Consider the following 13,661-nt stretch of genomic DNA (forward strand, 5'->3'; position numbering starts at 1 on the left):
ATGATTTTAAAATGTAACAATGTTTAAAACTACATTATCTTCACATCCACAGCTTACATACTCAGGTAACCCATCTATAGATTTCCTTTCACCCACCCCCAGACCCCACCCCAACTTATTTGCATTTATTTATTTTCTTATATATACATTTCTATATTTTGTATCTGTTTTGCTTTTTTTCCTGTTGAGGTCTTCCGATCATGATTTTATTTTATTTTTTTAAATGCTTATTTCAAGTCTTATCAAACAAACAGCAATTCAAGGAGAGGAGGAAGGTTCTAGCTCTACAGGGGTGGGATTTTAGGTTTCCCACTTCATGTTTTTCTCCATCAACATTTTCAAGTTACTAAAGCAGAGTAAAAACAAGATTCCAAAATCAAAATGACAAGAATTTATCATTGGTATGAGGAGTTACACCAGGCAACCCTCCCAGCCCATCAGGCCACAGCAACTAAAAAAAGTTCATTTTGCACAGTGACACATCTTAGAAGTCAGTGTCTCAAAAAGTCTGAACATAGAAAACCACTAAAATAATTTTCAATGTAGATTCAAAATATTCTTTTGAAAAGAACTTCTGATGTACAAAAACAGTCATTTTCTTTGTGTTCTCTTTTTTAAATCCCATGTAGTAAAAAGTTTCAAACAAGTTTATTGTAGATCTTGTTTCATTTGTCATTATCATTATTCTTTTTTTTCCCTCAAACTACTCATCTAATGTATCAGTGCGATTGTACACCAGTGCAGCTACTGGGTCCAGAGTAAAGAAAACGGGGATTTTCATCTTTAATGGCATAAAAAAATTAAAAAAAAATCCATCTTTTATACAAGGTATAACTGCTGGTCTTGTGGGGGAGGGGACACATTTATAAACCCATAAAGCTAAGAGGCACACCATGGGAGTTTCATTTTTTTCAATTAAGAGCAATAATAAAATAACAAACAAAATAAGTAACACATTTGCAACCATTCTGAACCATCCTTAATGCCATGAACGGCTTCAGAGATACTTTCAATGACAAGTCATTGAAACATTGGGTTGCTTAAGTCCAGACAGTTGAGAGATCAATACACACACGCACAGAAACACAAACAGATGATGGGTTTTTTTGTTGTTGTGTTTTTTTTTTTTTTTTTTTTTTTTTTTTTTTGGAAGGACAGGAAGCCAGGCCTGAAGAGCAGCATTTTGGACATGGCCGCTAGCATCTTTGGTTGAGTCAAACAGGACAAGTTAACATGAGCTCGAGCGATTCTGCGGGAAAACGATATTGACCCCGTGCGGAAGGCTGAGGCCGAACTCTGAAGCCTCCCTCCAGAGCCTACACACCTAACTGCTACAACAAACTACCCACAAAAAAAAAAAAAAAACAATATCCCATGAGGTATCAATGCTTTGAAATCATCCATCAGTACACAAGCAATGCGTTCTACGTAAAACTCACGATGCAAAATGCCGGCCTACTGCTTGGTTTGAGTATTTGCCGTTTCACAACCAATTCAGCAGCTTGAGGGTAACGGAGAATGTGCTCAGGAGTTGTTGGTTGTCATCGTTGTTTTTTTTAAAGCAACATCCAACCTACTGGGAGAGGCAAATGACGCATCAAGACGTGAACAGACTAGTCCATGAGGCTGGGCCATGGTGTACGTATTGGGGGGGGGGGGGGTTAAAAGAGCAGGTTAGCATGTGACTTCTTGTCCTTTCAAACCTGCACTGGTGTTGACACCGGTAGGAACAACAACAACAACAACAAAAACAGATCTGCATATTTCAAGGAGAGTAAAGGTAACACATGTAAGATTCTCTCACAACAGATCTCAGGTGAATGCTAACAGTACATTCTATAGTTTGCTGCTGGGAGTCATCCCGCTTCATTATATGCGAAGGAATATCGTTTTCCCATAGGGAACTCATCCCAATAGTCACCCACAATGAATTTGATGAAAGCAGGGGCTACGTTTGTTTCCTTCAATGTGCCGCATTTTGCAGCAATATAGAGAGAAAATCTTACATGTAACATCACTTTATTTTTTTTTTAATATTTTTTTTTTTTTTTTTTTAAGTATGATATGATCGATGAGTCCGCATGACCAGTCACGAGCTGTGACCACCCCAATATGAGGTCTGATAGCACCATATTTGTCTATTAACTCTCTTAATGGTTCATAAGAGTGTCCAAGCATAATATATACTGTATATCATGGAGAAAACCATAGGTCTCATACTCATACATACATACATGCAACTAAACACATTGCATGTGTATACAAAGACATATATGTCAGAGAGCATGGTCAATTTGGTTTTGCAGCAGATCATTTCTGGTTGTGCTGTGATTAAATGGAGCAGGAGAGTAACGCTCAGTCGGAAAACGATCAGCCGCTCTTCCAGTGGTTTGACCTTCCAAAGGTGGTGGAGCCAGGTAGGACGTGTCCAAGCAGCTACGAACGATCGACCGATCCATCGGTGCCATGATTGGAGCACGGGAAGTCCGAACCACGGGTGGGGACAACGAGAACAGAGCATCCTCTCTCGGTCCATTCGTTTTGAATGCATTCATTTAAGGCAACACAACTTTAAACGTCATTTCGGGTTAGCTGTGGATGGATTGCCAAAAGCCCTTGACGTTTTTGCATAAAGAAAAAAAAGTGAAGAATCCGCCAGTTAGTAAAGGCTGTTACAAAAGATGTTGGTCAAGTAACGAGAACCTCTCAAAAAAAAAAAAAAAAAAAAAGGCCAGTCAGTCAAACCAAAACAGGCAGTTTGCAACATGACACTTAAGCCCCGGTGTGCCTGTGCGTGGATGTGACTAACAACAACAACAATTTCACAGGAAATGTCTTCTTGGGACATATTTGACCCCATGCAAACAATCTGTTCATACTAAATCTGTTATGTCTTCACAGCTGACAAAACAAGAGAACCTAATCTCAAAATTGCAGTTGGAATACATCGCACATTGTGAACAATGCTTCGCCAGCATCCGACCGAGGAGACGACGTTTCTACAAAGTACACTGATAATGTACGAGACGCGAGAATGAGGACACGTAGTGAATGTATGCTGGAGAGAATATGGCTTTACGAAGTTTCCCTGTCACATGACTCCCTACCAGTAAACGCACACTAAGTGGAAACAACACCTTGCATATGTGGGCCCTGGATCTGCTTCTATTGCTCACAACCTACACCTCTTACCACCAGGAAAGATTTCTTAAAAAAAAAAAAAAAAAACGTTCATCACACTTATCCTCCCTTAATGAAAGATTTATAAACACAAAACACACGGATAATGATTGGGAGGTCAACCAAAAACTAATATAAATAATAATAATAAGGTTAAATCCAATTTCTTCTCACTTGGGGGGCGGGGCAATGAACGTCGATATCCACACACAAAAACAAAAGCTGTGAGCTCACACAATGAACACAGGCTGCGAAGAGGGCATCACTATCCTGTACGGTAAACAACACTTTGTGCGTGTACACATCCAAATACAAACTTTCATCTACTAACTAATAGCCTTTACAAAGCTAAAACAACCTTGTTTTTTTTTTTTTTTTTTTTTTGAGAGGGATCAGAGGAGAGACGAAACAGCCTTTGTGAATAACAGTGGCCCCCAGCTACATGGTTTACATAAAGTCAGGGGGGGGGGGGGGGGAAGAAAATGATTACACGTAAAATAGTATCAAAGCCCACACAATATTTACGCAGTGTTAATCCACCGTAAGAGACGTCCTTCCATCCACAGACTCAAACACCTGTTTAGGTTTGCTGAGGAGAATTGATAATGAAGGTTCAAATTTAAAAAATACAAATGAAGGGCTTTACTAGACATATGTGTGCTGCAAAAACCACAGGCCAAGAAAGCCAACAAAGGAGGTGAATTTCTTGCCGTAATCAATTGACGCTTTGTAGCAGACCGTTGCCAAGTCGACGTCTTGGGAGACAGCCACCATGGCAACGGAAACTATCATCATAAAATGGTACAGTAGTAGAAATAGCTAGACCAGGAGGGGGCGGGCTCTCCTGGGAAAAGGTCCGCAGAGAGGTCCAATGATTGGTCATGCGGCTCGCTGTCAGGAATAATGGTTGTAGGGTGGAAGAGGGTGCCCGATGCCATTCTGGTAGTGATGATGTTGGCGGTGGGCTATGTATTCCGCATAGCCCATTGTCATCTTCTCGCTACGGTACCTACGAATGCCAAAAGACATTGTCACAACAACGTATTTTATACGTAGTTGAAACCAGAAGTTTACATATAAAGATGCGATTTTTCTCTCACTGTCTGACATGAAATCAGACTAAACTTTTCCCTGTTTTAGGTCATTTAGGATTTCCAAAACTATTTATATTTGCTAAATGCCCCAATAATGAGGTAAGGATGTTATTTTTTTATTTTTTTTTTTAAGACAAGTTTTCATTACTTTCTTCAAAGTCAGAAATGTAGATACAGTAAGATTACCAAGGTCTTTAGACAATTTGGAAAAAACCCAGACGATGATGTTATGTTTTTGGAAGCTTCTGACCATTGACAACAGCTGAGTTAATTAGTGACCAATCTGTTGATGTATAGATGCAAAGGCACAAATTTCAAAAGTCATTATTTACTTCAAATGAGCTGGCATTATTGGCATTTTTACATCTGTGCTTGCTATTGTAGCGACAACTTGGTCAAATGTTCTTCTATTTGCTGTGCACAAAGACAGGCGGAAGGGGGTGGCGACGGCGAAAAGCGTCGGCGACCTGGCACGCCCGCAGCTGAACTCACAGGTACCATGACTGGGCAGAAAATTTAAGAACCTGCCTGACTTCTGGCGCTCGTTTTCTTTCCCCTCACCCCCACACTCCGGGCGTAGTTTCCGCAAGCAGCCAGCCGCAGATGAGAGCCAGCCCTCGAAGTGAAGCGGAAGAGGAGACAGACAAACGCCCGGCCATAAAGCGGCACTCGCCGGCGAGATCCAGCCGGCTGTTTACGCATACACTTGCCGGGCGAATGCTCAGGGTCTGCCCATGATCAGAGCTTTGTGACAAAAGCCAGACTCGTCATTTACACTTCAGTACATGGACGGGATGAGGGCTGACTCGCTTGCACGAGTGAATGTCGGTCCCTAAACTGGCCGAGAAAGAGCGTGTGTAAAGCATGCTATTATTTTGAATTGTTGGGATATTTTGACGGAAGCACATCACAGAAGTTTTAACAACACACCTGGGAACAGTTTTGAATTGTGAACATGTTACATAAAACTGCCCCATTAAAGCATCACCATACTTGTGAATGGAATACTGTGATGTGAGCTTACCTGGTTAACTTAATGGTCTTCCTGAAATCATTTGTGATGGGAGCTTTGTAACCTCCCTTTCGTAGTAAGGAATCTATGGTTTGAATGTGGTCCCAACCTACAGAAGAAAAGTGTTTATAATTAACAGAGGCACACGGTCAGATATTTATTCAAGAGCATAATTATGTTAAGTGAGCTACATTTCCAAACCGTGCTTCCATCAACACTTACTTCCACTGAAATGGCCCCATTTTGATAGTTTATGTTAAGCTTACATGATATGCATACACACAGAGAAAATGGTTGGTACCCCTCTGTTCTTGATATTTAAAAAATAATAATAATTAAAAATCGTCACTGAAATAACTTGAAACTGACAAAAGTATTAATAAATAAAAATGCACTGAAAATTCAGCATGGAAAATAAAGACTTTGCTTTTAAATTGTGGCTCGACAGAATCAAGTTTTATATATATAAATCTATACACACACACACACATATACATACACACACACTAATGAGCCCAGGCCTGGACAGAAATAATACCCTTAACTTAATATTTGTTTGCACAATCTTTTGAGGCATTTATTTTTAATAAATAAAAATGCACTGAAAATTCAGCATGGAAAATAAAGACTTTGCTTTTAAATTGTGGCTCGACAGAATCAAGTTTTATATATATATATATATATATATATATATATACACACACACACACACACACACACACACACACATGCATACACACACACTAATGAGCCAGGCCTGGACAGAAATAATACCCTTAACTTAATATTTGTTTGCACAATCTTTTGAGGCAATCACCGTAATCAAAGGATTTGATTCGGGTATTTTCTCGGGTTGGACGCGCACCTTCTCCAGACTGCATGTTTCCGTTCCTTCTACAGATGTTCACTAAGATTTAGATCTTAGCCACTCCAAAGTTTGTCTCTGAGCCATTCTTGGGTGTTTTCAGTTGTGTGTTTTGGATCATCAACCTGTCGCGAGAGCGATGAACTGCAACTGAGAGCGAGCATTCTGATACTAAGCAGCACATTTACTCCAGAACGTCTTGAGATTTCATTGTATCCGACACAGATTCAAAATATCTGGTGCCGGATGTATCACAGAAGCCCTAAGACATAACTGAACCTTCCTCTGTTTCACAGTAGGGACAGTGCTCTTTTCTCGGAATGCTTCATTTTTACATTTGTGAACAAAGAGTTGATTTGACTTGCCAAAAAGCTCCAGTTTTGTCTCTTCTCTCTCTTCAACGGACATTCTTCCAGAAGCTTTGTGGCTTGTCATTATGCTTTGTGGCAAAATCCTGTGGCCAATTCCTGTCTCGCTTTATTATGATTTGCTTTCAACAGTTGTCTGCCCTTGGGTGTCTCCCAAGAAGTCTGCTTTGGCTCAAACAACCACAGATGGTGCGACTACTGACACCGATGTAGGCTACCTTGATCTTGAAATGTACCTATAATTTCTTTGGAGGTTGTTCTGGGCTCTGCGGTTACCATTCATGTCAAGCGTCTCTTCCATTTCTCATCCATTTTCCTCTTTCGGCCACGTCCACGGAGGTTGGCTGAAGTGCCGTGGCATCTCAATAATATATAATCTCAACAATAATATAAGTGCCATCTCAATAATATGCACAACTGCAGTCGCAGGAACATCAATCTGCTTGCAGCTTGTCTTATAGCATTTACGTTTACATGCTTGTCAATAGTTTTCTCTCTCATCTCCTGAGACAACAACATCAACAGCACAGTGACTACTTGGCACCCTTAAAATAAACCGACTAGCTGATTACAAGTTTGAAGTGTCGCAAATTGGAGGACGCACCTTACTTTAACATGTCCCTTTTGTCAAAATTTTGTCAATCTGTTCAAGGGATACCATCATTTTTGTCCAGGCCTGTTTCATTAGTTTTTAAGCATTCTCTTGAACCACAATTCAAAAGCGGTCTCAGATATTCATTGGTTAATTTTCAGTACATTTCATAACTGTATGTATACAACCAGTGTTGCCAATTTAGCTACCTTAAAAACCCAAATTAGCAATTAGTTTTCAAAAAGGCTATTAGCAACAAATCTTGTGACTTTGTAGTTCTCGAAGACATTGCCACCTTTGAATGACAACAAATTTGACAACTTATAGCAGGAAGAAACAGATTTACCTTGCTCCTTCGCAACCTCTGGCAGGTAGGTGGCGGTGCGCTTTGATCCTTTCTCATTGAAAAACTCTATCCTAATACCGTGAACACCCACCTATGAAGATAAAATAGACACCATTTTTGAAAACTATTTTTATACAATCTATTCTAGAATGAAGCGACATATAGTCCTAGAAAGGGGAGGGGTATATGTGGCGTTAATATTACAAAGAAGACATTTATTAATGAGTGTTCTGACTGTGGTGCACATATACTATACAAGCAAACCTCTTGTCACTCACCTCCCAGTCAAGGTAGTCACCGACATCTTCAAAGTTGGTGAGAAGAGACACTGAGCAGAAGAGGCGAGGCAGCTCATCCCTTGTCATGGGGGGGAAGCGGCTGTCTTTAAGGGCACTGCAGTCAAAACAAAACAAAGGAAACAACATTAAACGCGTTCACTGCCATTGACGGCTTTAGAAGTCAAATATCCATGTTAACTGGGAGGGCTGGCAGTGATTAACATGGAACCAAAACACTTTTCTATTACATTTCTACATTTTCCTCCCAAGGAGGGTCAACAAGGTCCATTATCTGAAGTTGGGTGTGCTCACATAGCATTAGGGATCTGTACACAATTCCAGAGAGCTGACATGGAAACTGGAGGCATGTGTGTTTACGTGTGTTTGGCAAAAGAGCTGTCTGACCCTGGTCGGGAACTGCAAGTGGAGAAATTCCACACAAAGCAGTTAGAGAGGTAAATACTTTTTTTTAAAACAATATTGTGCAAACACATGATCCCAGCAAACTAACAAAGGGAAATTTTGCAAATTTTGATTTATTTTCACACTGCAGTACACTGCAGTTTTGTCGAGTTAAACCATGTCTGGAACTCAAGACGTTTCCAGAGGTCATCTGGGGGCAGTGAAGGACAGCTGTTGTCACATGATCACCCAATTCAATCCGATGTGAAATTTTCAGTTTGTTTCTGGATGCCTCGGTCTTGTGTTGATTTGGTGAAGGGATTAAGGGTCGGAAACACCCAAGGCTTCAGATCAACTAAAAACAATGAAGTTGCGGCACGGTGGTGGACTGGTGCGCAGTAATTCCTCGTAGAAAGGTCGCTTCAAGCTTGGACCACTATCAACACCTGACTCCGGTTCCCCCACCGACAAGTGCGTGCGAGGTCAATTTACACTGCTCCTCGGGGATGGGTTAAATACAGACAACAAATTTCACTACGGACAGTGCATGTGGCTAATGCACTTTTTTCTCATTAGAATAAATACAAGAGGAGGTTTACATCAGTTTCACAGCATTTCACGATTTGAGGGTGCCATAAATGTTGTCTGGTTGTAGATGGTCACGTTTTATATATTTGTTTTTCTTTTAAATTAGGAGCTACTCTACATGTAATAAATTTTTAAAAATAATTAACCTTAAACAAACAATACCAACAGTCAGTAATATGGCTCACCTGGTAAGGGTGTACTCCCTGAGTCCTGAGTGCAGATTCATGGCAGAAAATGTACCTATACAACCCCTCAACCGCTTGTCTCTGCCTATTTTCCATGTGACAAACAGCGGGCTGAAAAACAAAAGCACAGTATTCATTAATTTTAATGGCAATTTTACACCTTTTGGATGAAAGAACAGCTGTAAAAGTCCTAACTTGAAACAAGCTCATCATAAAAAAGGGTAGACTGAGAAACAATTAACACTTATCTGGGTAGTTGCCTGTGAATGAAATATATCAAATGAAACTGTGAATCAACACCACTGGTACATCCAGGCATGCATATCTGAAATCACATGATTATGAACCAACAGGGAATAATCTCCACCGATATGCATTATTCTGTAAGAACTGTAACTAACCGATGGAGCAGCCTGTGCTCGAAGAAGTGATTCACTTCACAGTGAATGGCACACCCTACTTTAAACTTTAAAATACCGGAGGATTTACTGGCACTTGCAAAATGTGAATCACCAAATGCTTGTGTGTCATACTTGGCTGCCACCACATTTTTCATAAAATGAGGCAAACGCTGAATGAAAGTGTATTAACCCTCCTAAATTTGAAAACTCAGCATAATCATAAAGTCATGGTCAGCTCGGACAGATTTCTTCAATCCTAATGAAAACAAACTGCTTCATGAAAATATGTCATGTCAGCTTTAGAATATATTTTAGAGCTTTAGAATATATTTTAAAGTTCTGCTACTGGTCAATAAATCACTAAACGGCTTAAGTCCTGAATACATGAATGAAATGCTAATGGAATATAAACCCAGTAGGGCTCTGAGAGCGACAGACTCAGGTCAAATAGTGGAGCACAGAGTCCAACGCAAACATGGTGAAGCAGCATTTAGCTATTATGCTGCACACAAATGGAATAACTTGCCAACAGAAGTGACGTCAGCCCCAAGTGTGCATGATTTTTAAGTCCAGGTTAAAAATTATACTTTATTTCCCATGCTTTTTAGAGCATTTCCACTTTTAAATGGTATTTGTTGCACTGTATGCTGTTTTAATTGTATTTTTATTTTATTTCTTTTTTCCTCTTTGTTTTAAATGTTTATAAGCTGTTTTTTCTTTGTTTTTAAATGCTTTTAATCATGTAAAGCATTTTGAGTTACCTTGTGTATGAAACGCGCTATATAAATAAATTTGCTTTGCTTTGCAAATGAGCCAGATACTTGACTGGTGACAGACAAGCACTTACATTCATAACATGGAATTCAACCATTAATGGGAAAAAAAAAAATAATAAACATCAAAAGCCCAAACCACAAAATGCAGTGACACACTTAACATGATGACACAGACGAAAGACATTATGTTCTGTTTACTGGGGCTCTTTTCTTACAGTGGGCATTGGGACTGGGAGAGCACATTTTTAACTCGCACAATTACTGAGACATGGCCTCAGTTGTTCTGCAGTCTTTCTTTTATGGGAAAGTCAGCGGATTTTCCTGTTATGAAAGGTAAAATTAGTCATGCTTGCAAGGTCTGTCAGGGGAAACATTGTGAGATGTGTTTTCATGAGGAATGGGGAAAATGTGTGTGGCAGCGCCCATTCTTTGATTGCAGAATTTTAAGCTGGTCTGTACAAAAGGCATTTAGAAAGAGTTGGATGTTAATATGTCAGTAATGACAAGTTCTTAATCGAAAAAGTGTTAAAAGTTGGTTGAAAAATATGCCATGTTCAAGAAAAGTTTTTGTTTCGCACTTTTAACAATATTTGACTAAAATAAAATATTTCCATCACAATTGCAAGACATATTGGCAGTATTTCGTATTGTTACCATAATTGCCGAGTACACTAATCAGGTCTGAAAAAGTGGTATCTGTGACTCCCTAATATACACTGCGTGTTCAACCACATCCACCCTACATGTACGAGTACAACAGCTGCATCTGACATGATCCAAAATGCATTCAGGCTGTTTTATGGACGTATACTAGTGTTCATTCATCTGAATACACACCAGAATTCTAGTTTGGGACTCAAATAGGCACTACCATAAGTGATTTAGTGGTACACAGTAGTGTAAACAATACAGTAGATTGCATTTATATAGTCAGTAAACTTTTAAAAGATGAAAGTCACAAGATCGTGCTGTAGAAAATCAGTAATTCAACATTACACCCTTCATACTGTAACGCTTAGAGACAGTATTCTCACTTGTGCCTTACTGGTCGATTGCATGCTTGGAAACAGAAGCAAACGATCTTGAACAGCCTCTTCATGAAGGCTAAACCACCGCAGACTCAACATATCAGATTACAATCTCTGAATGAGGTGTGCTCAAAAATGTCTGATGCTCATTGTTAGTTTGGCCGTGACACTTAAAAAATGTAAACTATGAAAACCACGATCTATACTTACGTAAAGTTAATTGGCACTGTCTGTGTTCATATTTGATAGCATTTTGAAATCGGGACAGTATAAAAGTAGTCATTCCGAGGCAAGATACATCTTTCTTTGTTGTGAATGCTAACGGCAGTTATTAGCTCTTTGACTACACTTCACTTATCCACGAATATTGATTTACAAATAGAGGTTTGAAGGGGGAAAATACTTGAAACGTAATAGAATGAATGTTAGTTAGCAGTCGATTAAGGATTACAATCTCATTATGTGCTTCCTCATCGAGCGAGTGGTACCACTGACTGAGCTAACCGAGCTAAGCTTTGAATGTAGCAATATGGAGTTCATTGAATGTACAACTAACAGGATTAAAACAGCACGAAAGCTAACGCTGTATATACCGTGGCTTATTTGATCAAGTTATATTGTATGTGTTTTTGTACAAATGGGCTTCTGTGTGACTTAATAAATTGCAATGAATTTTTAGTTGTTCCACCCTTTTTGTTGAGGCATGCTAATAGTAGCAAGTAGCCGACAGGCTGAGCTAGCGTTAGCCGGTGACAGAAGAGTTAAAAGGTAATATTATCTTATAAATTGTGGCAGAAAGCGACCAGGAATCGGGATAAAATCCGACGGATACTCTTTCACGTGTATGCACATTAGTGCCGGTTAAATGGTTTGAACACAGCCTTTACGTGAATGTAGCGTAGGCCAGGGCAGTCAGTAAGGCCCCAAATTCCAACTGGCCACAGTCGAGGAGAGATTTTCACATTAAAATCGTTCATGTCAAATATTTGTCGGATGTGACAGTTTGTGCCTCCGACTCGGACGCGAAGGCTAGGAACGCTGCCGCTCAAGGCATGTCCTGTGACAACACAGCGGTGCTCTTGTGAGCGTGCAGCAAAATCAACAAGACAATAAGTTGGGACTTACTAGGGATCGTTTGTAAACCTGGGTGTTCTTGGAGGTTGGTATCCGTACAGATGGCAATAAAGCACGTCAAAGCAGAAGCAGCACATCTCCGCCGAAACCACCATTTTTCTGCCTCCACTTCCCGATCCAGGTCCTGGGCTGAGATTCGGGGTGAGACCGGACGAAGTGTAGCCGGCCGGGGATGGAGACAGAGTCGACAGAGCGCTCGTGCCGCCGCAGCCGCTGTTACTACCGCCGCCGCTAACGTTGCCCCCGGGTCCCCCCAGGCCGTTGGCCCTGCTCACGTTCGGCGCTCCTGCAACAGTCGCCGAGGAGCCAATCCCCAACTCCGATCCACAATGTCCGCTTCCTGCCACCCCGCTACCCGCCCCCACCCCGCCGGGACCCCCCGACCCGGGAGATCCCGACAGCTTCTGCTTCTTCACCCCGCAGCACCCGGCCGCCATCTTGGAACAATCTGCACCTACACACCGCTTCCGACCCATAACCGTCACTGCGGGAAGGGTGGGGGGGACGCCGACCGCACGTACAAATCCCACTGCGTTGACACGTATGGCGGACAATACACTACTCCGCTGTCACGCTAGTCTTTTGTCGGAGGCGAACGTCGAAGCGGGCGATGTGGCGAGAAGACCGCAGCGTCACCAGGCGTTGCTTTCCCCGATGCGTGACTTTACTAAGCGAAGCCCATAGCTCACGCGAGCAGGTTAGCTTCGGGCCCCAGTCGGTATTCGCCCCTCCGAGGCTGTCGAGTCAGTCGGCGACGAGCATTCGAGTTCAAGCCGCGTCTGACAGCGGCCGGGCGGTCCAGATGTCGGAGTAGCCCCGCGGCAAATCTCTTAGCTGGAAGCCAGGAGATCAAGTACGCAGTACCCATAAACGCTTCAGCAGCGATTGCGCACAGTGTCATGGACGCTCATCGCTCGTCCACCAGCTTGTGTGCTCCTGCCTGGACAACTTCTAATCACACAACACTTTGCTGGGACCACGCAGACTAAAATGGCCTCTGTCAATGCGGGGCTGCCGTGGCACAATGGACCGCGTCGGCGCACAGCAAGACATTTCAGGAACATTAGCGCCCACTTTGCACCTGCATCGCAGTCTGCTCTTGGAGCGGACTCAACACAACCCGAGCGGAAAGTTTGCGCTGAGAAACGTTTGTCTAGAGGCTGTCATCCGTTGCAGTGGGTGCATAACGAAGCGCATTCTCGTCCTCGAGCCGGGAGAAATCCTCGCTGCGTACCCGTCTCTCGGCTGCTGCCACTCGGTGCCGTTCGGGTAAGAGAGCCCTGTGATCGCTCTGTGGGCATAGGCGTCGGTGTAGTCGGCACGGCACGACGGAACCCGATTCAGGAAATTAGGTTGCGTCCCCTCGCTACGCATAGTGCGCAAATTTGATTTTTTTTTTTTTTTTTTTTTTT

General features: G+C 41.8%; 1 protein-coding gene across 2 annotated transcripts; it reads right to left on the minus strand.

Annotated features, from left to right (window-relative positions):
- Window positions 1-103: 103 nt before the first annotated feature.
- ammecr1 (AMMECR nuclear protein 1) lies at window positions 104-13,631 on the minus strand. 2 transcript variants are annotated; one of them, XM_061702360.1, is made up of 6 exons: window positions 12,241-13,631; window positions 8,911-9,021; window positions 7,736-7,850; window positions 7,458-7,548; window positions 5,299-5,395; window positions 104-4,189 (listed from the first exon to the last, which is right to left on the minus strand). In XM_061702360.1, exons 1-6 carry the CDS (start codon window positions 12,723-12,725, stop codon window positions 4,075-4,077), a joined length of 1,014 nt encoding a protein of 337 aa, XP_061558344.1. In that variant the 5' UTR covers window positions 12,726-13,631; the 3' UTR covers window positions 104-4,074. The 2 variants fall into 2 exon arrangements, with proteins under 2 accessions (XP_061558344.1, XP_061558345.1); XM_061702361.1 differs by having other exon boundaries at window positions 4,099-5,111.
- Between the last annotated feature and the right edge of the window lie 30 nt (window positions 13,632-13,661).

The sequence above is a fragment of the Phycodurus eques genome, chromosome 17, assembly GCF_024500275.1.
Source record: "Phycodurus eques isolate BA_2022a chromosome 17, UOR_Pequ_1.1, whole genome shotgun sequence".
Taxonomy (NCBI): domain Eukaryota; kingdom Metazoa; phylum Chordata; class Actinopteri; order Syngnathiformes; family Syngnathidae; genus Phycodurus; species Phycodurus eques.

What these genes read in the sequence shown, in the direction of transcription:
- ammecr1 (XM_061702360.1), bottom strand. Translation starts at nt 12,725, where the DNA reads ATGGGTCGGAAGCGGTGTGTAGGTGCAGATTGTTCCAAGATGGCGGCC. An exon ending in AGGGAGTACACCCTTACCAG is followed by an intron (nt 7,851 to 8,910) that starts GTGAGCCATATT and finishes TTTTGACTGCAG; the next exon opens with TGCCCTTAAAGACAGCCGCT. An exon ending in AGAGGTTGCGAAGGAGCAAG is followed by an intron (nt 5,396 to 7,457) that starts GTAAATCTGTTT and finishes TTTCTTCTGTAG; the next exon opens with GTTGGGACCACATTCAAACC.